The sequence below is a fragment of the Rosa chinensis genome, chromosome 5 (assembly GCF_002994745.2).
Source record: "Rosa chinensis cultivar Old Blush chromosome 5, RchiOBHm-V2, whole genome shotgun sequence".
In the NCBI taxonomy this organism is placed as follows: Eukaryota; Viridiplantae; Streptophyta; class Magnoliopsida; order Rosales; family Rosaceae; genus Rosa; species Rosa chinensis.
The window spans coordinates 29,429,777-29,455,740 of record NC_037092.1 but is presented as its reverse complement, the minus strand read 5'-3'; the positions used below and the strand labels follow the sequence as shown (position 1 = coordinate 29,455,740).

At 37.4% G+C, this 25,964-nt stretch overlaps 3 protein-coding genes and 1 long non-coding RNA gene across 7 annotated transcripts; 2 read left to right on the top strand and 2 right to left on the bottom strand.

Annotated features, from left to right (window-relative positions):
- Nucleotides 1-4,310: 4,310 nt before the first annotated feature.
- On the bottom strand, nucleotides 4,311-6,156 carry LOC121049382 (phosphoenolpyruvate carboxylase 4-like). The gene is made up of 4 exons (XM_040506359.1): nucleotides 5,603-6,156; nucleotides 5,135-5,298; nucleotides 4,679-4,793; nucleotides 4,311-4,421 (listed from the first exon to the last, which is right to left on the bottom strand). Exons 2-4 carry the CDS (start codon nucleotides 5,284-5,286, stop codon nucleotides 4,326-4,328), a joined length of 363 nt encoding a protein of 120 aa, XP_040362293.1. The 5' UTR covers nucleotides 5,287-5,298; nucleotides 5,603-6,156; the 3' UTR covers nucleotides 4,311-4,325.
- A 2,068-nt stretch (nucleotides 6,157-8,224) lies between these two features.
- Nucleotides 8,225-9,523, top strand: LOC112203594 (G-type lectin S-receptor-like serine/threonine-protein kinase RKS1). The gene has a single exon (XM_024344536.1). The coding sequence runs from the start codon at nucleotides 8,225-8,227 to the stop codon at nucleotides 9,521-9,523; it is 1,299 nt and encodes a 432-aa protein (XP_024200304.1).
- Nucleotides 9,524-11,564: 2,041 nt separating this feature from the next.
- On the top strand, nucleotides 11,565-13,769 carry LOC112164907 (G-type lectin S-receptor-like serine/threonine-protein kinase At1g11410). Of its 2 annotated transcripts, XM_024301265.2 has the most exons (7): nucleotides 11,565-11,667; nucleotides 11,807-11,929; nucleotides 12,124-12,326; nucleotides 12,432-12,642; nucleotides 12,742-12,979; nucleotides 13,139-13,289; nucleotides 13,384-13,769. In XM_024301265.2, exons 2-7 carry the CDS (start codon nucleotides 11,917-11,919, stop codon nucleotides 13,684-13,686), a joined length of 1,119 nt encoding a protein of 372 aa, XP_024157033.1. In that variant the 5' UTR covers nucleotides 11,565-11,667; nucleotides 11,807-11,916; the 3' UTR covers nucleotides 13,687-13,769. The 2 variants fall into 2 exon arrangements, with proteins under 2 accessions (XP_024157033.1, XP_024157032.1); XM_024301264.2 differs by having other exon boundaries at nucleotides 11,574-11,929.
- Nucleotides 13,770-18,739: 4,970 nt separating this feature from the next.
- On the bottom strand, nucleotides 18,740-20,308 carry LOC112164908. Of its 3 annotated transcripts, XR_005799800.1 has the most exons (6): nucleotides 20,106-20,308; nucleotides 19,902-19,973; nucleotides 19,684-19,786; nucleotides 19,425-19,592; nucleotides 19,126-19,158; nucleotides 18,740-19,004 (listed from the first exon to the last, which is right to left on the bottom strand). It is a non-coding gene; the product is annotated as an uncharacterized LOC112164908 (long non-coding RNA). The 3 variants fall into 3 exon arrangements; XR_002922547.1 differs by lacking the exon at nucleotides 19,902-19,973; XR_005799799.1 differs by lacking the exons at nucleotides 19,684-19,786; nucleotides 19,902-19,973.
- Nucleotides 20,309-25,964: the final 5,656 nt, after the last annotated feature.

Here is a 25,964-nt window from a genome sequence, read left to right as displayed (position 1 = left end):
AGCCATCCTAATAATGCTTTTAAAGCACCTAACTCAAGGGAGCCTAAGCACAAAGATGCATGTTCTCGATGTGGAGTATCCGGTCATTGGGCACACATTTGTAGAGCTCGTAAGAGTATTGCCACTACCTACAAAGCATATTGTGAAGCAAGAGAAGGTAGAACAAGAAGATCAAGAAGGTGATCTCAAACTAAGGGTTGAAGACTTCAAATCAAGCCAAGATCAAGAGATTGGCGATTTTGAATAAAGTCTTTATTTTTCCAAGAGATGTAATATGCACTTGCCATATATTATTTGTAGTAAATGCCAATGGTTTAATTTTTCTTCAACTAGGCTCATCCAAAGTAAGTATGATGTCTATGAAGGTTTTGAGATAAGTGGTACTTAAGCGAGCTTTGCTCTACTGACATCTCTGTACTCATCTGGTCATATTTATTTTGGAGTTACCGAAAGAAGTCAAATGACTACCATTGTTTTGCATTAGCTATTCAGATTCAATTTTCTTTTGGTCAAAGAAACAATGATTGTTGGATCATAATTTATATATATGTGTGTGTGTGTGTGTGTGTGTGCCCTAAAACATGAAAATTACTCGTTCTAAAAGTCCAATTTAGTGTTTTTTATTTTTTTATTTTTGAGTTGAAGAGGTCAATCTCATTACTCATTTCAACAAGTAGTACAATAATGGCCTGCCCATACGGCCGTCAGAAAAAGTCATTACACAGAGTACACCTAACAAGCACACCCAAAAACAGGTATAACTCTAAGTACAACCCTAGCACACCCACCTTTTAACCATGAAGCACCAAAACAAACAACAAATAAACTCCGAATTTAAATAAAACTACCTACGAAATCACTTGTTGTTTGCCGGTTCCTTCCACTCAAGCAGAAGATAAAGCCACACTTCCCATAGTTGAGGTTTTCACCTCCCCAATTGGAAGTTAGCCCTCTCTAATTGTCGTATTCACCTCCATATCCTCCATCGAAACCTGCTCACCTTCAGGCTTCCCCATCACAGCAATTGAAGTAATCACCTCTTCACTTGAAGCTTTCCCCACAACTGTAGTCATCACCTCATCAGCTTGAGTAGTTTTTTCCTTCCCCGGAGAGGAATCAGTCCCTTCCTCCTCCTCAAGAAGCTTCAGAAAACGCTTCCGTCCTTTCACTTTGACTCGAGCATCCTTCTCCGTAGACCCTTTAATCTTATTCTTTGACCCCTTGGGGCGACCTACCTTCTTCTTTTGTAGCGAAATGATCTGGCGATCATCCTTCTGAGGTAGAGCCAGGGATAGATTCCCAATTCCATCCATAGTAGGAGAAGGTAGGGCTAGTAACTTCTTGCCAGGCCGCACAAGAGAAAGATTATCACCACGCTTTTGGCCACTGATAACAACAGAAGCTTCCTGTGTCTTGATAGTCTCAAACGCTGGCAGCTGAAGGCCTCCTTGTTTGCATGCTTATAAGAACCAATCCCCAGGTGATCCATTAAGCATACAGCTAACCAGACTACGTTTCGGTTCCACCGTTGGTCCCGATTACACCAAAGTTTGAAGCAGACCGGCAGCCTTGAGTCCAGAATTGAGGTGTTCTGAGAAGAAAACTACTTGACCACGATGCTCTGCCACATGTTCAGCCACTTTCGGAAATAGGAACCCAGCCCTAACATCCGTATCTCTTTGCACCATACCAGTCCGACCCCTAGAAGTCCCAGCAGAATTGAAGAGAGTCAGCCCCGCCATAGCCTCCACAACTGTAGCAGATTTGCGGGCTTGCTCCTCCTTGATGAATAGACGATCACAACCCTCCATTAGGTGATCAAACAACCCACAGTCACGACAAAGCCCCCGGACTTTCTCATATTGGATTGTGACATCCACTTCAACCGAGGAGGAGAAAGAAAATTTTTTGAAAACCCTAAACCTTCTCCTGGTGTCAATAACCATCCTAATCCTCTGTTCCACATCCTTTCGCTTCAAGGCTACCGTGTCAAGCCTCAAAACCCTACCAATAGTAGATCCGATCATGGAAAGGGACAGCTTGTTCTGAAGTGTCGGAGGAAGCCCTCGAACAGTAATCCACAACTCCAGAGAATGAAGAAGGATTGAATCCACATTAGCAATCCCACCATACGGGGCTAAGAGCAGCATAGTGTTACAGTAAAACCATGGGCCTCCGTGCAAATAACGATTTCGATCTTCTTCCCAATCAAATTGGAAAACAAACCGAGTCCCCACCACTTTGATGGAAAGACCCCCCCCCCCCTTCATGCGCCATATGGTGGGCATCGATCCAATGAATCCTGCCAGATTTGGCCTCTGAGTAAGCAATTGTCCCACCATGTAATGGTGAGAGTCCTGCAGTGCCGCTTCCTCGGCTAAGCCAAGATCGACATGAGCATTATCATTAAGAGTAAATGCAGCTGCAAGGCTGGAGATTAGATCCGTCACGATTGAAGGAACAAGGTTTTTCGAAGACAGTCTTCGTAAACCCTAGCAGAGCAAAGGAGCGGCTAGGTTTTGAAAGACTCTTAATATTGTGCTAGAGTGCTAGTTGATAACAGTAAGTCCAATTTAGTGTTGACTAATCTAATTCCATATTTTGTATAAAATCTTGACAAGAGGAGAAAAAGTGAAATTCCGGCGAATTTTCCATGCACCAACACTTTTGGCTGTACAAGTTCTTCGTGAAGCAATCCCAGAAAAATAGGAGCTTAAATACAAAAATTAAGCCATGGATCATGAAGTACTGATGCCAAGGACTAAGTTTGATAAATTTTTTGGCCGTAAATTACAAGGGAAGTCCACAGAAATCGTTATGCAAAATAGTTGTTGCAAAGCAGAAAACTGCAGTTTCAGGATCAGCTTTTCAGGAACATTTTTGGAGAGCGTTTCTTGCATTCTGCCAACTGTACCTTTACATAAAGTGCTAGTATTTCTTAAAGATATGATGTTGTACTTAAACATGAGCCAAATAACTGGTCAGAATGATTAACAAGGCAGCAGTAAATCAAGTGCAAAATAGGCCTCCCGATAAGGCAGAAACTATCAGCTTTTCACGAAGCTTTTTGGGAGATCTTTTACGGCCACTTACTTGGAATTTTTCTAGAAGGTTATTGATCATTCTTAAAGATATGATGTCATAGATCATGGATAAGTTGAGAACCATCCAGAAACATGGTAATAGCAAGTCAAACCTAGTCCAAGAAAGAAGCTTCAGAAGCAGAAAACTAATCCTAGTCAAATAAGGGTAACTTGTACGATAATCCTTTTTGGACAGTTTTTCTGTGCATTTTTGGAAGGTTTATAATGCTGAGATTATCAAGGAAAGTCCTAGAAGAATCTTACAAGATTATGCAAGATTAATCCATCATATTATATTTTGGATAATAGGCATCCCTTGCACACTTTCACTCCCATGCTTGTCACCTTTACTTTGGTGACCCAAAACTACTCTAACACTCTTCATTTTTATGCTTCCATGCACAATAAAGAGAGCTAGCTACTCCTTTATTCTCTCTTAGCCATATATTTCTACTCTACTCTTTTTAATAGCTCATCATTACTTCCCTTTTTTTACTCAATCTCTTCCATACCATTTCCCTTTATTTTTAGGATCTATTACCACTCTCATACTCCACCTCCATGCTTCTTACAATGCTTGAGCTGCTATCTTAGCTTCTCATCATCATTTTCACACTTCTATCTTCATCTATTTGAGCATCTCTTCTCACAAGGAAGAGCCATCACCCATACCACCCCATTGCATCTTCTTTCTCTCTATCTCCGCCACAAAATCTACATCTTTACCTCCCAAAATCCAAACCTATACTATCCATACTAATCTATCTTCTCCATCACCACCACCATTTCTTATCCTCTACCTCCATTAACACCACTACTGCATTATTTCTCTACTCTCTTTTCTATCATCATTTTCTCCATCTACTCCACCTATTCACACAATACATAATATAAACTTCACTATCTTTTATCATCAAATCTTCAAGAGCAAGAAGGAGAGGGAATCACCACCACCACCGTCACCACCAAGATGTGAGCATGGGGACCATCCAACACACCACTAAGCCAACTCTATCCCTTTTACTCTGGATTATATTTTAGTGTTTAATTTTATTATGAAGTTAGTATATGTAATTATGAGTGAGTAGTACTTTGTTGGGGCTAGGGTTGAAAGCTCTAGCCAATCTTGTATGAATTGATGTTATAATATTATGTGATGCAATTTTCTTTAATATGCCTACATGCTAGTTCAAGAGTTGAATGCATATGCTTAGACTTTACCACTTTGAGTATGTGTGTTTGCTATGTCATGATACAATGTTTAGAGCTTGGTAAAAATGAATGTACGTTAAAGCATGAAAGCACACTAGGATGTGCAGTAAGAACAATTTCGACCTCCTGCAGCAAGAAGAATTTAAGGTTGAGAACAAGACATCTAAATGACTCAACAACAGTAGAAATACACACACACACATCTTATGTTCAACAATGTGCTGATAAAACGAGGCAACATCAATGAAGTAACAACTTGAGCTCATTAAAACAAGATCATTTAATTGGTTCAGTTTTATCTTTTACAGAAACCTAAACTTTTCCCCACTATTTTCTGTCTAGGCATACAAATCAAGACAAAAGATAGAAGGAAAAGAACCAACCTGCTTGCAAATGGTATCGTAAAGCTGGTCTGGGGAAACACCACGCTGCAGAAGCTGATTAAAAATATCATCACAAGATTTTGATAGGGATGCCACATTCTTTTGTCTGCGAACCCTGCACAAATCAACTTTATCTATATTCACCAAAATGCTTATAAAATTCACAGCTGAAAGAATTTCAACCAATTTTTGTTTTTTCATGTTATCTTTTCAGAAGCTAATAATGTCACAATTTTAACTGTAGAACCAAAGTTAGAAGTCAATCCTTGATAGACACTGCCATTTCCTCAAGCTCTGGTGCTTCCTATTTCATTTCCAAACAAGTATAAATACACACAGGCACATATATGAAATTTAACCTTTTTTCTTTTTCTTTTTCTTTTTCTTTTTTTTCAAAAAACAAAAAATTTAATATTAAAAAAAAAATAAAACAGAGAGATCAAGTTGTTGAGTGACCTGTGATGAGCTTTAGCAATGCCCATCAAATTGAGGTAATGGCTGAAAGCACGAGCGAGAGTGAGTGCCTCCTCTAAGCTCATCTTCAAAATTTCCGACGCTAGCTTCTTCTCCAGCAGCTCCGCCGTGTCCTCCATCCCTGCCAGCCTCATACTACAAGCACTCTAAACACAAAAACTCCCCGTTTCAATTTTCCTCATCGGCAACCAAACAAGGTATCAGAAAATAAGACAAAATCAGAAGCAAACAAAAAGGTGCAAAAGCGTGAAAGAAGAAGAAGAAGAAGAAGGGGGAACCTATTCTCTTATGCAGAACACTCATTATTGTAAAGCTAAGATGACAACACCCACAAGCTATGCCCTTTTTGGCAGAATTGAATTCGGAAAGCGAAATATAGATGATTGTAAATCATTGCAATACTTAAAAGAAAAAAGAAAAAAACAATTGGGTAAAGCTGAGAAAAGAAACCTGCACCCATTTGGCGGTGTGACTTCTAACGAGGCAGACGATGAGTTGATTAGGAATTTCACCACACTCGACGCCATTCCTGATTCCACCCTCACCAAAAAGTTTTGCCTTACAGTTTCATCTTCCCTGTCTTATGCGCGTTGGACCTGGTCAATGTCACGGCTAAATTGACAGCATCTGTTGGTCTAAAATAGTTTTGGTTCATTCCAGATTTCCAGATAAGTCCTTGATTGAGCTTCGCTTGGCTTGACAAGCTTGAGCTTAAGCTTGCTTGGATTTGATAAACACATATTAGTTATAACGATCATTGCTCCAATTTTTTACCAAGTAGAACAATGTTGTTTATAGAGAATTTATTGTTAATGATAAAAGAGAGTGAAGCTTGAATTATGCATTGTGTGAATAGGTGGAGTAGATGGAGAAAGTGATGATAGAAAAGAGAGTGGAGAATTGATGTAGTGGTGGTGGTGTTAATGGAGATAGAGGATAAGAAATGGTTGTGGTGATGGAGGTAGTATGGATTATGAGTATTATGGATTTAGGTTTTAGGAGGTGGAGATGGAGGTTTTGTGGTGGAGATAGAGAGAAAGAAGATGTAATGGGTGTTATGGGTAATGGAGTGTTGGGAAACTTGTAGGAAGATGAGATGCTTAAATAGATGCACAGAGATGTGTGAAATAGTGATTAGAAATCAAAGAAAACAGCCATAGCCTTGTAAGAACCATAGAGGTAGAGCATGAGAGTGTTAATAGATCCTAAAAATAAGGAAAAAGAGTATGGGAGTGATGGTGAATGTTAAAGTAGGAAATGATGAGCTATTAAGGAGAGTAGAGTAGAAAAATATAGCTAAGGGAGAAAAGTGGAGCAGCTAGCTCTCTTTATTGTGCATGAGATTGGGAAGCATGAAAATGAAGAGTGTTAGAGTAGTTTTGGGTCACCAAAGTCAAGGCTAGGTGACAAGCATGGAAGAGAAAGTGTGCAAGGGATGCCTATTATCCAAAAGATAATATGATGGATTAATCTTGCCATAATGTTGTAGGATTCTTCTAGAACTTTACTTGATAATCTTATCATCATAAACCTTCCAAAGATGTACAGAAAAACCGTCCAAAAAGGATTCTAGGCCAATTTACCCTTATTTGACTAGAATTCATTTTCTGCTTCTGAAACTTCTTTCTTGGACTAGGTTTTACTTGCTATTGCCATGTTTCTGAAACTTCTCGAGTCCTACATACTCTATGACATCATGTCTTCTATAATGATCAACAACCTTCAAGAAAAACTCCAAGTAAGTTTCCAGAAAAATCTCCCAAAAAGCTTCGTGAAAAGCTGACAGTTTCTACCTTCCCAAGAAGCCTATTTTGAGCATTAATTCCTGCTACCTTGATGATGTTTCTAACCAGATCTTCGGCTCATGTTGTACAACAACATCATGTATTCAAGGAATGCAAGCCCTTTATGAAAGAGTCCACTTGGAAGGTTGCAAGAAAATCTCTGTAATACTGTTCCCGAAAAGCTGATTTTGAAACTGCAGTTTCCCGCTTTGCAGCAACTATTTTTGCATAATGATTTCTATGGACTTCCCTTGTAATTTTTGGCCAAAGGAGTGATCAAACTTAGTCATTTTAATCAATACTTCATGGTCCATCTCTTTATTTCTCCATTAAAACTCCTATTTTTTTGGGATTACTTCACGAAGTACTTGTGCTACCAAAAGTGGTGCTGCATGGAAAATTTGCCGGAATATTACTTTTTTCTCCTCTTGTCAAGATTTTCTACAAAACATGGAATTAGATTAGTCAACACTAAATTAAACTTTTAGAACAAGTAATTTCTATGTTTGATGGCACAAATATATATATATATATATATATATATGAATAATGATCCAACAAGATGTTGGAGTCATAAATCATTAACATGCCGCATGTAACTATTGAAGATCAACTTGTAGATATTCTGACCAAAACTGTTTTTGGAAAAGTGTTCCACAGCTCACTACACAAGTTGTGTATACGAGGCATTTATTCCCCAACTTGAGGGGCCGGGGAGTGTTACGTGGGCTGCTCAGCACACTAACCTTGACAAAGAGATCAGCTCGATCTGTATCAGCATATCTCCACAATTGACAAAGTTGTCAATACTACATTAATGCCTTGACTTATTTGTATGTACCTTGATGATGTATCAGTAAACTTCCACCTGTAATATTAGTACGATAGTTATGGAAGGTTAGGATAGTTATGGTAGCAGCTCTATAAGAGAAGAATTGTAAACATGTAAGAACGTGCTTGAATATACAAAAATACATTACTAGATTTGACACATACTACAAGATGTTGACCTAGTAGACTTGTCAAATAAACACTTGTAATTTTTCAAATAAGGTTTGTGCGCATTTTTCTTCCTGCAGACCCAACACTTAATAAATGTCTACCTAGTCTTGTCCCTAGAATTCTAATCTGGGGGGCGATATGTCAGAATTATTGTACTCAAACTTGTGGTTAAGGGCTCTCCAATCACTAGTCAATTGGATAGGCTACATAAATTCAGTCCACTGGAAATAAGTGATGCGCAAATAGAAATAGCCAAAGAAAAAAGTTTCACTGAGAAAAACTAACCATGAGTTCCATTATCGAAGCGTTTATCAAGATATTACTTCTCTTCCTTCTTCTCCCCTCTAGCATTTGCCAGCTTTCCCTTGACGCCCTTAAGCCAGACCATCCAATCAGAGACGGTGACGTTTTAGTCTCTAGCACGCAAATCTTTGCACTAGGGTTTTTCAGCCCTGGAAATCCTCAGCACCGCTATGTTGGAGTTTGGTATAACAAAGTTCCAGAGCAAACCATTGTCTGGGTTGCGAACAGAGATAACCCAGTCAATGATTCCTATGGAGTGCTATCGATCAATGGTGATGGAGGCCTTGTCATACATGGAAAGGACCCAAGTACCCCTCTTTGGTCTGCAAACGTTACTCTATCTTCACCATACAATTTTACAGCCAAACTTTTGGATACAGGAAATCTTGTTTTACTTGAGAATGGTAGCCAAAGAGTTGTGTGGGAAGGCTTCGATTACCCCTCAGATACAATGCTTTACTTTATGAAGATGGGGCTGAACCGGCGGTCTGGGTTGGAGTGCCACCTAACATCATGGAAGTCAAAAGATGACCCCGGAACCGGGAGTTATACATATGGGATAGACCCCATGGGGTTTCCGCAGCTGTTTCTGCACAAAGGTAGAGAAGCATCGTGGCGGGCCGGCCCTTGGATCGGGGACAGATTGAGCGCTCTACCTGTAATGACGGCTACCATCTACAATACAAGTTTTGTCAACAATGAAGACGAGATAACCTTAGTGTTTGCTGTTGCTAAGGACTCATTGATCACAAGGGTGGTGATAGATGAATCAGGAATATTACAAGTGTTCGTGTGGAATGATCAATGGATCAAATTCTCCTCCCACCCGACTGAGTGGTGTGATTACTATGGACAGTGTGGTCCAAATACTAACTGTGACTCAGAGAAGGACTATAAGTTGGCTTGCACGTGCCTACCTGGCTTCGAATCCAAATCACCTAGTTTGAGTGTTGGTAAGACTGGATGCATTAGGAAAGCGGGAGCATCCACATGTCAAAATGGAGAAGGGTTCGTGAAGGTGGCGCGTGTAAAATTACCGGACTCGTCTACGGCACATGTGAACATGAGTATGAGTTTGGAAGAGTGCAAACAAAAGTGCTTGATGGATTGTTCTTGCTCAGCTTACACGAGTGCGGATGACCGGGGAGGTGGGATTGGGTGTGTGACATGGCACGGGGACTTGATGGACATGAGGACTTTCTCCGATTTTGGTCAAGATTTATATGTTCGAGTCGATGTAACTTCTTTAGGTATGTTCTTTATGTTTATAATACTACACTAGCTAGAGCTAAATGTGGTCGTCTAAACAAACATAGAAAAATAGTGAATTCGGAGTATTTAACATTTAGGTTTGCTCACTTAAGGGTCAGTTTTAAGAGAATGTGAGAGACAAGTGGATCTCAACCACATGTATTAAATTTAAATACTGAAATTATAATAACTTAAAACTTGTATTTACCCTTAGCCGTCAGATGCATTTGTACCTCACATTCTCTCAAAAATTATTCCTTATTTGAGTAGCTCCAATTTAACAATCCATACTCAATTTAATTGTGGTAATATCGTAATTCTTCAAACCACATACTTAGGAATAGGAGGGGTCATTTTCATTTACACTACCTTCATACTCATGAAATGCATGTGCGCGCGATTTGGTGTAGGTCTTTAAAAAAAAAATGATTAATTTCAGTTTACCCCCTGAAGTTTCACCCCCTCAACTTTCAATTTTGAATTTTTACCCCCTATACTTTTCAATTTCAATCAGCCGTGTCCAATTTTTACTGTTCCATCTAAATTAGACGTTAAGTTTGACTTTTGAGGGTTAAAATGGTCATTTCAACATAAAAAAATAAAAAATAAAAAAAAATTTCTGTTTTTTTTTTTTTTTCTGCTTTTTAGTTTTTTTTTTTTTTTTTTTTTCTGTTTCTTCTTTTTTTTTTTTTTTTTATTTTGTCTCCAACCTATATACCACAAGTTATAATAGGTTTATAAAAACAAAAAAATACTCTAGGTAGTTGAAAGCCGCTCGCTGGTCTACGATATTTGTGACATATCTCCGATAAAGTGAAGAATTTAGGATATATCCCAAATAAAGTGAAGAAATATTTGTAAAAAATAATTTTACACTTTATCTGTAAATAAATATCTGTATATTCCCAATAAAGTGAAGAAATATCTGTGTAAAATCATTTTTGGTCTACGATATTTGTGATATATGTCCAATAAATTGAAGAATTTTAGGATATATCCCCAATAAAGTGAAGAAATATCTGTAAAAAATGATTTTACACTTTATCTGTAAATATCTGTATATCCCCAATAAAGTGAAGAAATATCTGTGTAAAATCATTTTTTACAAATATTTATTTACAGATAAATATTGGATATATATCACAAATATCGCAGACCAAAAATGATTTTACACAGATATTTCTTCACTTTATTGGGAATATACAGATATTTATTTACAGATAAAGTGTAAAATTATTTTTTATAAATATTTCTTCACTTTATCGGAAATATGTCACAAATATCGTAGACCAGCAAGCGGCTTTCAACTACCTAGAGTATTTTTTTTGTTTTTATAAACCTATTATAACTTGTGGTATATAGGTTGGAGACAAAATTATAAAAAAAATAAAATAAAAAAATAAAAATAAAAAAACAGAATTTTTTTTTTTTATGTTGAAATGACCATTTTAACCCTCAAAAGTCAAACTTAACATCCAATTTGGACGGAACAGTAAAAATTGGACACGGCTTATTGAAATTGAAAAGTTTAGGGGGTAAAAATTCAAAATTGAAAGTTGAGGGGTGAAATGATTTCACCCCCAAACCTCAGGGGGGTAAACTGAAATTAATCCAAAAAAAAAAAATTGTATTTATGCTTTTTGTGCATTTTTAGTTTTATTAGAATAACTATTAATATGCTTTGATTATGAGATTCTATTTTCTAGACTAAAGGGTGTTTTGCTCAATCTATATTTTGGAGAAGTCTGAGCACTTCCATTTATATTATAAACTATAGATAGCAGTCCTGCTCAACTGGTCCCCTTTATATTATAGAACTATAGATAGCGACCTGCTCAATTGGTCAGTTGATTTCCATGCTCAGTCGTGCTCAATAGTGATGAAAAATAATAAGACAGTTCAAGTGCTTATATATTAATTATTTTCCATTCTTGGATCTACATCAAACGTCAGTAAGGTAGTTGTACATAACTGACTACTAATTAATTGAGCACCAGAACATGACTCAGATAGATAGATAGATAAAGAGAAGAACTTGCAGGCCTAACATCAACAACATCAACCCAAGAAGTCAATAACTAAACCAGACCCAACAAGGAACCTAGCCAACTCTATCCTCCAACAGCCATTATCGCCGACATCCAAGTTGCCATCAAAACCATTGTGACCATTATTGTAATGTTCCTCTCTACCTCTAAACCATAAAATTTCAATAATCACCAAATCTGATGATTTCCCAATTTTCAGGTCTTTGGATTTTTTTTTTTTCCTGTACTTTGGATTTTGGGTGTTTACTTATTTCAAACCTTCGTAGCTCAATATGCAAAGTCAGGTGGTTCTCTTAGCAAGAAGGCAAGGCTGGAAATTTCACTTGGAGTTGTCACAATTTTTATTCTCTTACTTACCCTTTATTGGTTGGTAAGGATGAAGATGAAAGGTAAATAAACTTGATCTTGCCTTCTATTCATTTATCAACATTTTTCACCTCACTTTTATGTAAACTCCCCAGTTTTGCATTATGAAATATCATCTCATGTGGCTAACTAAGCTTGAATATCTCAAGCTATGAATATGGATAGCGTAGGCAAAATGAATATTCATTTGAACTTACTTTTTTGTGTTTGATAATAGGTAAGCGTAGGCAAAATAAATATTCATTTGAACTTACTGCTCGGTCAACCTACTTCGAAGAAGCTGCTGGTGGATTAGTTCTTGATGATAGTAGAATAAACTTGGAGTTACTATTATTTCATCTAAACACCATAGCCACTGCCACAAACAATTTCTCCATTGAAAACAAGCTTGGAGAAGGAGGGTTTGGCCCCGTTTATAAGGTAGCTCCCCTTGTTATAATGTATATATGAAATAAAATAAAATAAAAAAATTGGTTCATACGTTGCGTCAGCTACTCTCTTTGATTTCTCAAATTCAAATTTCAGGGGATACTTTATGATGGAAAAGAAATAGCAGTAAAAAGACTATCCAAGTTTTCTGGCCAAGGAGTTGAAGAGTTTAAGAATGAAGTTCTTCTGATTGCAAAACTCCAACATAGAAACCTTGTTAAGATTTTAGGTTGTTGTTTTGAAGGTGAAGAGAAGATTCTAATCTATGAATACTTGCCAAACAAAAGTTTGGACTCTTTCATCTTTAGTAAGTCTTTCTTTGTTATATATATCTACAATTATTATTTGTAAGTTTCTTCAAGCAAGCAAGATTAATTAGTTACTCTATATTTCTTACTCTATCCAGATGAAACAAGGAGAGCAATTTTAAGTTGGACAAGACGCTTCGAGATTATCTTGGGGATTGCTAGAGGCTTATTATATCTTCATGAAGATTCAAGACTAAGAATTATCCATAGAGATCTAAAGGCCAGCAATGTTCTATTGGATAATTCTTTGAACCCAAAGATTGCAGATTTTGGTATGGCTAGAATATTCAGAGGGGAGCAAACTGAAGCAAATACAAAACGTGTGGTTGGAACATAGTAAGTTTCCCCTTAAAGTAGAAAATCTCATAATAACTTTTTGGTCTATGTGTTATCAAACTCTTAACAAACACTAAAGAAGTACAAATAGCTTGTGGCAAGCGTACCCAATATAAATGTTATTGAATGAAGCTTAACATTCCTTTTTGTGTTCTACAGTGGTTATATGTCACCGGAATATGCAATGGAGGGACTGTTTTCAATAAAGTCTGATGTGTATAGTTTTGGTGTTTTATTGCTAGAAATCATTACTGGCAAAAAGAATGCTGGTTCCTATGAGAAGTATCCATATTCAAATTTGATTGGACATGTAAGCGTGCAAGTCTGTCTATTTTCAAACAATGACTGTTATAATATACACCCTACTTATAATGCTAACTTGATAATGACCTAACTATTTTCAGGTTTGGGAGCTGTGGAAAGAAGGCAGAGCTGTGAAAATCATTGATTCATCTATAGGTGAATCTTACCTTGTTAGTGAAATAATAAGATGCATTCAAATCGCACTCCTGTGTGTGCAAGAATTTGCGACTGACCGGCCAACCATGTCGGCAGTTGTTTCAATGTTAAGTAATGATGCAGCTCTTCCTTCACCGAGACGACCCGCATTTTTACTGAAGACAATGAGTCCTAGTGGAGACTCATCCAGCAACAAAGGAGGTTGTTCAGTAAATGATGTCACATGTACAATCGTAGAAGCTCGCTAAAGGTTTATTGTATGTCAAGTGCAACGATAATCTAATTGAGCAACGTATGGAAGATTCTATTATCTTCCAATTGGGCTTCTGAGTTATAAAGAATGTAATTAGGGTGTTATCTTGAAGCATATAGAGATAAAGGTGATCTCTATCCAAATGAATATTGATTGTTAGTTTCTACCCCGTTGCACCCTAATATATTTGATTGTGAGTTTTGATGCCTATAATATAACTATGTCACCAAGAATAAGTAACACCCTTTTAGTGCACGAGCCAAGGTGCGACCCGACCACAACATGGATCTCGTAGACCAATATCCAAGCTACCCCATGGTGGTCGAAGGTGGCCAAGACCAATATCCAGGATGCTTCATAATAGGCATCCCATTACATCTTGTAATGAGCTTGGGCCTCAAGGCCCAAACATATAGTAAAAAGTTCAAGTGTCTCCCACAAAGCTGGAGACGAACCACTATACATTGTACCCCCAAGATAATTCATAATTTGTTGAATGGCAACTCAATTTGTTTATTCATAAATGCCACAGCACTTCAATAAGCTTTGATGATATTTTGCCTTGTTTTTGTTTTGTAAGCCTCAACGTCAGATTAAAGCAATGTGGAAAGATGTAACAGTCTAAGCGATTACTTGATTGGGAAGAGATATGTCAACAATGAATTATGCCCATGTGTTTTCATTAATAAGAGAAGTTGTGGTATATTTAGTTGAAATGAACCTAATTAGAACTTTAGATGAGTTAAAGGAAACCGCAGAGCACCTGAAATCTCAAATTTGAGATGAAAGATCTTGAGAAAACTCAGTTTTTCTGTGGTTTAGAACTTGCACACCGTGTTGATGGAATTTTGATTAATTGGCTTGCACACAAAAGATGCTTAGGCATTTTAATGAAGATAAAGTCAAACCTGCTAGCACTCCCATGGTCGTTCGAAGTCTTGACCGTAAATAGGATCCGTTTCATCCTAAGGATGATGATGAAGACGTGTTAGAGATTGAAGTATCCTATCTAAGTGCAATAGGCGCATTGTTGTACTTATCATAATGCACAAGACTGGATATCTCTTTGATTGTGAACTTATTAGATGGATATAGGTTTGCACCAACGTGACTCCATTGGACTGGTGCAAAGAATATCTTTTGATACCTAAAGGATACGATAGATATGGGACTTATTCTTTCCCTACAGAGAGAAAAACAAGTCTGATATGATGTGATTTTGTGCTTAAATGCATCTTACGCACAATAAGGACACGGTTATCAAAGAATTGGGAAATATTTAAACCTGGAAATATCATACCTAGGGGATCTTGAGCCAACTCAAATCCAATGATTTATGGATCACAAAAGTCACTTGTTAAACTAAACTAAAATTGGAAAATGGCCAAGTGAGACACCAAGTCTCACGCATACAAGGCTTAGGTCTCACTAGGCTTAAAAAGTAGCCAAGAACACACCAAAATAAATTGGTAGGCTCAAGGCCTTATGGTATTTACAATGAAAAATGTGAGCAAATATTTGGGGGAATCGACTTTCGGTTTTGTAAATTAAAAACTAGGAAATTAAAAATTGCAAAAAGTAAAGTGCTTGAAATTTAAAGGTTGGAAGACAATGGAAGGAATTGGGCACTAAGGCATCCACTCCAGCAATCATTTACCGTAACAAAACAATTTTGGCACATAGCAAAAGGGAAATGGCACAATCCCTAACTCTAAGCTGGACTAGAGCCTTAGAGTGATAATGCAAATCCGGACTAGGGCATTCACATTCTCATAGTACAAAAATAATGTAAATCCAGGCTAGGGCATTCACATTCTCATCAACATACACATTAAGACCGGACTAGGGCTCCTAATATGCATATAATGGCATTAAGTTCAATTTTAAAGATTAACAATTTGCTCAATACAACATGCTCATTCATAAAATTAAGCCATTAATTAAATGAATTTCATGATAAAGACAAGAAACTAGTCATAAAATTGGCTAATTTCTATAACAAATTTAATTTCATCGAAAATTACGCAAAGTCATGAACAGAAAACCACAACACACTTTCATTAAGCACCAAAAATTAATGTCATTACATGGTAAAAATTGCTAGGGCTTCAAGCCCTAGACCCAAATAAGAAACTACTCACAATCCACCAACCTACCCACAATGAAATTCATCAATTACAAGAAATTAAAGTAAGGAGAGTTAAGAAAAGAGGGAGAGATCGATCAACACTAATCACAACAACACTAAAAAGTGAGCATGACAAGAATGGAATTATACTCTCTCTTGGACCTAAACTCGAATGCTTGATGAAATGATGGAATTTGATTGAGCTATAGTGAAGAATAGATGAGAGGTGAGAGAGAGATGGTGGTCTTGGTGGTAAGGGGAAGAAAGGATGAGAGGCTGCCGTGTTTTTGGTCTAGAGGAATGAGAAGAGAGAATGAATACATGGGTGGGTCAGCTGGTATATATTCTAGAGAGAATGGAACGGAATGGATTATATGGTCTTGTGGTGAAAGAGAAAAGTAAGAAGACAAATGGGTGCAACACTGTGTGGTTGAGAGCAATGACTAAATATTGAGTATCGAGGAAATATCAATGGTCTGGAAAATGAAAATTTCGATATCGATAAATGTTCAAAGAATTGACGGAAATTCGGAGAAAATCATTGAAATTTTAAGTGAAACTTTGTGAACTACTTACTTGATCAATTATCTATTATATTGGAAAAAAAATGGTGAAGCTTCTTCATTTCATAGTGAATTATAGTAATTTAGAGTAAATGTTTGATGTCGCCCGTATTATATTTGGTACTTTTAGAATAAATAAGTCTAATAAGAAATTTTATAAAGTTGTAAAACTATTCAATCACTAAATACAATTGAATTAATATTACTACAACGTGCCAAAAGTATTTAGGAATGTTAGAGTCAAAAAACTAAAAATCTATAATTGCTAGAAATTATATCTTAGAAGTTAGAGGTTTAAATTAATTGTCCAAAGGAATTAGTAATCTATTCCATCGAAAAAAGTACTAATATAAAAAAAGTACACAAGAACTAAAATCAACCCCAGACGAATTGGTTGGGGTGTTTTTTGACTTGATATCGGAAGGGACAGGTTTGCCTTTGTCAAGTTTTTCCTTTATTTTAGTTGAGGAATATTCTCGAATATTCCCTAAAATTTCGTAAATATCACACATTTCCTAAAATATCGGGATATATCTCGAAACTCTAAAAATATCGCACGAAATAATGTTGGTAGGCATCCAAAATATCAGAGTCCCAAAAAAATGAAAATTTCGCCGATATTTCGGCGAAATTATTGATTTTTCAGTCATTGGTTGAGAGAGAGAATAGGAAGATATGATGCCACGTGGCAGCAACAATACTGGAATAGTGGAAAGAAAGGAAAAAGAAAGGGGATTCATAAGTATGCTCAATGACCAAAATATCGAATATTGAGGAAATATCGACGATCCGAAAAATGAAAATTTCAATGGATATCGAGGAAATATTGATGTTGGTAAATATTTGAGAAAAATGATGGAAATTTAGAGAAAAACATGAAATTTTGAAATGAAACTTTAAGAGATGTTTATTTCATCATTTATCTACCATATTTCAAATTAAAATGTTAAACCAACATTACGACATAATGACTTATAATACTTTAATTAAGGTGAATCACTACAACAAAAAACCTCATTAGCGAGGAACTTGTTTTTCGCTGAAAACCAACATTTCCTCACTACAACTAAATGGCAAAGACAACAAGAGTCGGAGCATTAACATCTCACCTCTCATCCAGCCAAGAAGAACACTGAAACTAGACAACTCACTTGTGTCGACACTAACTCGCCACCCAGAGTTCACCTGACCAGCTTTGATCGACCAAGCCAACAATCGTTTGGACCTAAACTCGACCAAAAGGATTGCCGAACATTCAGACCTGGGACTAAAGTATACCCAATATCGTCACCACCCTATTGTCAACACCGTCGACCCACAACTACTCCAAGCCACCATCGCCTCCGACCCAAAACCAAATAGGAACGACCCCCTAGAAGGCCAATAATGCTCGTCTGTGCACAGCCAAACATTTTCGCTGACCCAAAACCAGATAGGAATGTCCCACTAGAAGGCGGAGGAGAAGATTGTCTCCATCACAACCTGTAGTGTCTTATTACCCAAAAAAAAAAAAACCAAACCCTAAAGCACTAGTAACAGCCAAGCCCACCACCATGGCAAACCCGATCCAGTTGCACCGCCACCATCCCACCACCGCCCTTGACTGACAATCTCCGTTGAGCGGCGCCCCACCCACCACGATCTCCACCTATTAACCCCTCTGTTGCCATCCAAGTAAAACCTGGATCGCGTGCTCAACCATCCACCAACCAAAAGGAACCAGCAACAAAACAATTAAAAAATAAAGACTAAAAGCCCACCAGCCAGGGCCCAAAGCCATAGACCCGACCTAAAAACCTCCATCCTCCCAAACCTCCAGACTGATCGCAGAGAACCAATCCCACCGTCGTCAGATCTGTGGCAACACCACCAACGAATCATTGCGCAGCAGTGAACAACTACCTCCGGCTGACATCAGTGGTGAGACCACCGGACCAACCAAATCCATTTTGGATCCGTGTTGTCCCACAGATCGGAAATTCCACCTTTGGTCAGATCTTTGATACTCCCTTGCCAACACCAGGGAAAAAACCACCACGCATGGCCGCTCCAGTGACCCCAAATCCCGCCGCCAACCATCAGCCCCCCAGAGACTGATCTCTGTCGCGATTGGCCAAGCCTCCAGGTTAGGCCTCATCATGGGCCGGGCTAGGGCCAGCCCTACCCTAAATTTTAGGACTTAGGGTAGGGTCAGGCTGGGCTTTGACCGAGTCAACAAAATTTAGGGCCGGACCGAGCCAGGGCTTCAATACGTAAGCCCTTACCCGCCCTTAAGGCCCATTCCGCACAGGCCAAAAGGGCCGGGCCGGGCTTTACTTAAATAAACTCAAATCTAGAAAAAAAAATTCTTCAATATATGCAATTAAATAGAAGTCCCTTGAAACTAAAGAAGGTAGTCTGAAGTCTAATGATCAATTACATCAAGTGAAACTGAAACTGAAACTTTCAATTACTTCTTCAAAAACAATGAGAAGAACAAAGATATGAATAGCAGTTTGATGCTCTAATGATATCAATTACTTCTTTGAAAACAAAAAATTACAAAATAAATCATTCTTGTGGAGTTGAAGATTCCTGCAATTATGTCAATCTTCCACCATGCTCTATTGTACTCAGAATTTCCTGCAATTATGAATAAAGATTTCTAGTTGATCAGTACTCATTCAATTTATATGAGAATATGCAAGTATATGATCGTAAGTATATGATATGATAAACCACCACTGCCCCCACTCATCCTTACCTGCATCCGCTAGTGCCCTGGTCCATATTGATTCTGAAATCACAGAAAAGTACCAAAATTTAAGCAAAATGCTACCCACCATTTGAATCATAAACAAGGTAAAGACACAAGGATATGAATATGAATCATCCAAACAGAGTTCATGGTTTTGATTACCGAGACATTTTAATCCAAGGCATTGTATAGCATATACGTCATAGTATCATAAGCAATTTTTTGTTCTGCAACACTGCTGCCTTGTATTATGATAATATAAGAAAGAACAATAAATAGAATGAAATCGAAAGTTTAAAACTCACCCAGAGACATGGCTACTTGAAGAGTTGAAGGGAAAGCCAATGAGGATGTGGAAAATGGAGATCGCCTAGGTTAGTTAGCCTTCTGGCCATTTTTAGTACCATCCTGATATCCTCTCATAGATAACAAACTTAGTCCCCCTTGATTCATTATCAGCTCCTGGTTGGTTCCTGAGTTGAAAGCCAAATTAAAGACCAGACTTTATTAGCCAATATTTGCAATATCTACGGAGAATGATGAACTAGGGACCAATATTTTTACCATTCTGCAAATTATGGTGGAGCAGTTATTATTGCTTGCTATGCAGTAGCTTTAACTATAGTGATGCTATGATTATGAAGTGATCATATCAGATCTGGTCCATCTGGAGAATGTCATCAATTAAAATATTACATAAACCTACCATGGTTACATCAGTCCAAAAGCAAAGAAAAGAGATAATATATGCTAAACAATATTGCAGAAACATATTAACTAACTATAATCAAACATGCGCAGCAAACATATTAACCAATCTGGGAAGTCTTCTTCTTCCGTCTCTCTCAACCCAACTAGAAAACCACCGAGAGCAAACGTTTGGTCAAAAAATGGAGTCCAACGAGAGCAAAATGCAAGTTATCAGCAATAGCTTTGTAAATGGATCAAATTGATGCCAAAGAGCCAAATAATATGAGCTTTCCTACCTCGGATACGCACTGTGATTCTGAAATTTATAGTTACAGCCGCCGAAATACATCATTGGATTCATCACTATATACGAATCGACCCCATTTTTTCATCGCGGGGAAGTGGAATAGAGAAGAACATAGCGGCGGCTTCGTCGTCTGCTCTTGCTCTCTTTCTCTCTCCAAATGGCTGCTGCCACTGCCGCTAAGCTAATATTAGAACCTTAGAAGGTTAGGTTGAGCCTTCGATGACCTAGACAGCTAGGTTTTACACTTTGGACTTGGACTGACTTGGAGTTGGGCTACGCAAAATGGGCCTCATACATCAATTGGATTTTGGACAGAAGATAGCCATTTTTCTAATACCTCCCAGATTGTATATTTCCTTTTCTATGTAAAAGAAACTTGTAAAAATAATTTATAAATTTTAGGGTAGGGCCGGGTAGGGCTTTGAGGGCCGGGCCGGGCTAGGTTTCAGGGCGGGTCCAAGGGCCATATGATGAGGCCTACTCCAAGTAAGCATATCGCATCCGATCTGTCAGGCCAGAAATTGACCGCGCAAACATCCATCTCCAGCCACGCCTACGCCAAGGAGTCCCGGCGGGGGTCATTGGATCGTCACAGGCCCGTCCGAGGACGACGCCCCAAGGATGCACCGCCGGACGGAGCATAACTCACTCACAGATACCAAGCGCGTGCAGCGCGTTCTATAGACTATTACTTGTTGACTTTATATACGAGCCGAGTAAGTTACATCTTCAGACCTTAAATACTTGTTTCTTGTTTAAATTTAATTTATTTACCTCTTAAACTATCAATCATCAATGACTTAGTGAAGCTTTTGAGACTTAATATAATTGATCTTGTTTTATACACATTCAAGCTGGATCCGAACATTGCACATTGCATAATCAATAAGTAACACATATTATTTTCCTTTGTTATTTTTCATTTCGGATCAAAGAACCTTTCATGTAATTGGTAAATTTTTGATTTGTGATTTTGGGTTTTTGTATCTTTTATATGATTAAATTTTGAAATTATATAATATTCAAAAACTAATGGGTTCAAATGTGGCGACCCCATCTGAATTTGACGGGAAAAAGAAAAAAAGAAGAGGGAAAGTTGCGAGTATAAAAGGCAGGTTGTTCTGAAAACGACGAACCTGACCCACTTTTGGTTCTTCCTGAGCTTTGGAAACCATCAAAATTCTCCTACTTTTTCAATCTCGCCCATCAGATTCATCCCCCCACATTCATTCCACGTCAACCCAGTTCAAATCCAATTCGTTTCACCAAAACCCCAAAACCCTAATTCCCAATTTGTGAGCCATCGCAAATTGGGAAAGCTCGAAATGGCTTTGACCCACACGCATTTATAATCTCTGCCTCCGTCACTGTCTTTGCTTCTCGGCTTCAATGGCTTCCAAAGCTTCGTGCTTTTTCTGCAAGGCCGAGAGTGATCAGTTCGTTAATGGCTGGGAGCTCAAGGATGGGTCTTTCGCCCGGTTTTGATTGATTTGAATTGGGTTTTTTTGTTTTCGTTTTTGCTTTAAAGGATTGTGTTGCTGTATGTAAATGTTTTGTTTTGTTTTTCTGATTGAATTGATATTGTGGTTCTTTGTGTGGTTTTGGGTTGATTATGATTTGATGCTGCAGTTGATTTGTCACATTGTCTTTTGGTTTTAATTTGGTAAGGTTGTTCATGCTATTGGTTTTAATGGAGGGACTGAAAACAGAATGCAATCCGTTAAGATTCTAGTTGAGATTGGTGTATAAAAATGTAGAGATCGAGTCAAAGTATGAAGATTTCTAGTTACGACTTCACACATTTAGTATAAAAATGAAGAGATCAAATTAAAATATGGATAGTTGCTTACACTATCATGTAATGGTTAAGAGGGCCTTTGATTCAGTCCATTTGACTTGAGATAAGTTTATACGTTTCTTTATAAATCCTACTCAAGGTACAACTGCTATTAGCTTCGAGGCTCACAGCCTTAAGGCTAAATACTAGACGGTCTACATGCAAGGAGGATTCCTTTTCTATCCAAAGCTCCATGGCATAGAGGGTGGCTTAGAAGTTCGTTTTCTTATTTTGAATGGAGCAGAGGATTCTTTCCCCGAAAGCAATCCAGTGATTCAACAAAGAGTTGGTTCCTCTCTGTGCAACCTAAACAATCTTATATGTGAATATTTGAGTTAGGTAGAAGATTATGGAATGACTTTCTGCAAAACATTCAAAATAATGTGTGCTTTTCTTAATTTGTTGCTTTGATAAATCCCGTAAATTACAGTATATCTTAGTTCTCCCACATTCCTTGAGTTCGTGTTAAACAAATTTAAGGTGAGATGCATGACTCACTAGTAATGACTAACAACACAAAGCCACCTAGTGGTATTATGTAAATTTTTTCTTTTCTGATCTACACTAGTAAAGCCAAGTAAGGTGATTTGAAGACAGTTTTACCTTTTCAATTAAAGTACAAGATTACTGGTATAATATGATCATGATTACATAAATCATGACCTACTATCTAAAATCAACTGTGTTTTGTCTTGTGATCATCACCACAAATCAATCCAAAAGAGAAACCAACCCACATGGTTTTAGTTGTCTTGAAAGTAAATGCCCTCTCTAGAAGTTCTGTAAGGTTTCATTGGGAAAGGTCAAAATAATTTGATGGTAGATCTCTCTAAGTATAAAGGTCTTCTCCGTCGAAGACTTCTGCTAAAAGTCAAGGTTATGATGATGAAAGCTTGAAGGTAAAGCAACAATGGTGAACGAAACCCTAAGCTAGAGGAAGAAGACGAAGAACAGAGAGATAAAAGAGAGGCTACTGGTATTGTGGTATTTTTCCTCTGTAATTGTACAATTGCTAACTTGTATCAAATGAAGAAACCAAGGCTTTTATACTAAACAGCTACCGCAACAGATTTTACCAAGTCTCCGGATGCTTGACACGCAAGTGGTCTTCATCTTAACAACTTGAACAACAGTGCCTCTGTAAATAAATGATTTGAGGACCACCCCTCCCCCTTTTATGTATAACTTGGAATCTGCATGATATACGAAAGAGATTTAAGAGAACGGTAAAGAACTTAGGTAACTATCTGGAAGTCACAATTAAGTGCAGCAACTGCTCGCTTTTCATAAGGATTTAATGGGTTGAAATACATAACTTGTGTTTCGTGGAACAGAAACATTGTTGAGATACCTCTTTGGTCTTTCACCATCTTTTAGAATATTCTGTAACCCAAAAAAATTAAGCATATTGGGACAAGATTCTTGGTCTCACAAGAATGAATTAAATCTGAAAACACATTCTCAGTCTACCTTGCAGGCGCAGGGTAAATTTTGGATTTTTGAGAAGAATCTCTGGGACACCATACAGGTGAATTCCTTACAGGAGAACTCCCTAGAACTTGCTCATAGCACTTTGTTTTTGACCTCGTACTTCATGAACCATTCTTGGGAATGCTAGTTGTTGGCAAAAGATGAATTTGCCAGGATATTTCCCACAATCCCACACTCTTTCTGGGTAAAGAAGACCCTGAAGTGTATTGACTAAATCTACGTGCCTCGAGAGTGATAAGTATCTTTGTAGGGTCCTGCAATATAAGAGCAAGTTAATTCTCAACATTTAGTAGTTGACAGGTCCAGTGAACTTTAAGCAGTTTTATTTGTAATATGTACATAGGAAAAAAGGGAGGAGTATGATTAAAGTAGGAAACTTATTATTTGTATTAAATGTTGCCATAGAGAAGTTTAAATAAATACAGCATGTTTAACTTGGTTTGAATAATTTGATTTTACCGTTCTTTTTATTTTCCAATTCTCAGCATGTTCTGTTAAGAAAATTGTGATATGCTCCCGAGCACTTGTATGCTGTGACATAGGGTTTTCAGTCTTATGGTTGATTTTATTTAAGTGCCGAGCTTTCATATTGGGACTCGTATATCGGCCACAATGTCATTGTGTTAAACAGCTCTGAGCATTGAAAAAAAAAGTAACTGACGATTAAAGTTCAAATTTGGTTTATCCTTGGGTTTTTATTCTCTTATACTTGGCCCTTGCAATCTTAGCAATAATTGGGACCTACTGCATGTCTTGAATCCGCACAAGGAAGTTAATTCTAACAGAAATCCTTAGCTCAAATCGGTGCTAATTAATTGCTTGCATGAAGTGATGAAACCGTAGTCAAAGAAATATCTTACCTTAGAAGGGACATAGGTAGGTCATTGGTAAAGAAGTTCCCAAACTGTACCTCTAGCCCATCCAACGCAATTCCTTATTATGTGAGGCCATACTTAAGAAAGTATCTAATGCATAGAAATTTTCCCCTGTGATCTTCTTGGGACAAATGCTAGGTCTCGAGTGTAAACTTTTTAAATTACTGTAGTGTGGTTTTAATTTTCAATATGGTAAACTTTGAAAGTGCAAATCTGATCAATTATCCATTTATTCCTCATAGTTTTTGGTAAATGGTAACTGACTATATCCTTTGCAAATTTAGTTTTGCTTATGTGAATGGTATATTTTGTGAAACTTTTCACATGGAAGCGGAAAGCTGGAGAGACTGTGCTGTTTGTGGGAAGGTAAGTCTTCTTTTTGTTTTTAGTATAATTTTATTTTTTTCATTTTGTTTCGGACATCTGTTTGTGAATCAACACAAATTCTATTAGGTTGATTCAGATAAGAACACAAAACTCTGTGTCTTTCATTCTATCATCAATATTTTTTTGAAAGAAACTAATAATTGGTTTCCTTATGCAGCCACTCCATTGTGGGTGCATTATGTCACGCCACAAGTATGCACCACTGGATTTGTAGGTTGCACAAAATGCATACTAGAAGTTGATCAATCTATTGCTTCAGGTCAAATGACCAGAATGCTGAAAGACATATACAGGTCAGTGATGATGGTGAATTGTTTATATAGTGTATATACCTTTTGAGATTTAGTATATGTGGATGCCTGCTGTAGTGTCTAGTCTATGCTTTTGTGGGTATTCCTTTGTTGGAAAATAGTTTGCTTGGATGCTTGAGGGCCTAACATTCACATCTGCCCATAGCTGATGCTGATGTGTGGCTATATAAAAATACCTGAGCTACTTTTGATTTGGAAGTCTCATTTCAGAGAGAATGTATACAATTATGTATATCTAACACGGTAAATTTGAGCTCCCTCTGGCCGTCCAGTCCTTGGGGGGCTCAAAATATAAACACGTCTTTCTAGATTATCAGATTTTTTTTGGAAGATTCCTCATTTGCATATAAATACAGCAGTCAGTGTTTATGTGCTTGGGTCATACGCTTTGAGTAGAAATCTCTCAGGAATTAGACAAGGAAAGTTGGACAATAAATGAAATGAAGAAACATTGGTTACAAGCTGCTTGTTTTGTTCTGAAGATTTTACCGAACTTATCCGTTGGCTTCTTCAAGACTGAATTTTTTATTCTCTCTCTTATCACTTGGAATCAAAACAATTAAATGAGTAATGAAAAAATTCTACATAATAGTTTATCGTCCATATTTGTTTCCTTAACCAAACATAGGATGGTTCTTCTGTGCTGTTGTACTGGTAAGAAAATATTGTAATATGACTGAATGAGGGACTGACCACTGACCAAAGCCAGGTCTCTGCTATTGCAGTTGCCAAGTACTGTAGAATAGCTGTAAATCTTATGTAATTATGATTCTTATTTATTTAGGTTATCATGTAATTATAGGAATGATTGTTTCCTATTAGGGTTAGACTACTCCTCTTGTCCTTGTATATATACCCCTTTGTGAGATGAATAGTATTATTATTGAAAACCCTAAAATCAAAGTATTCTTTTCTACTTGGTATCAGAGCAGGTTCAATCCTTTGAA

What these genes read in the sequence shown, in the direction of transcription:
- LOC121049382 (XM_040506359.1), bottom strand. Translation starts at nt 5,286, where the DNA reads ATGAGGCTGGCAGGGATGGAGGACACGGCGGAGCTGCTGGAGAAGAAG. An exon ending in ATTGCTAAAGCTCATCACAG is followed by an intron (nt 4,794 to 5,134) that starts GTCACTCAACAA and finishes TGATTTGTGCAG; the next exon opens with GGTTCGCAGACAAAAGAATG. An exon ending in ACGATACCATTTGCAAGCAG is followed by an intron (nt 4,422 to 4,678) that starts GTTGGTTCTTTT and finishes TTCTTGCTGCAG; the next exon opens with GAGGTCGAAATTGTTCTTAC.
- LOC112164907 (XM_024301265.2), top strand. An exon ending in GGTTTGGCCCCGTTTATAAG is followed by an intron (nt 12,327 to 12,431) that starts GTAGCTCCCCTT and finishes TTCAAATTTCAG; the next exon opens with GGGATACTTTATGATGGAAA. An exon ending in TTTGGACTCTTTCATCTTTA is followed by an intron (nt 12,643 to 12,741) that starts GTAAGTCTTTCT and finishes TACTCTATCCAG; the next exon opens with ATGAAACAAGGAGAGCAATT.
- LOC112203594 (XM_024344536.1), top strand. Translation starts at nt 8,225, where the DNA reads ATGAGTTCCATTATCGAAGCGTTTATCAAGATATTACTTCTCTTCCTT.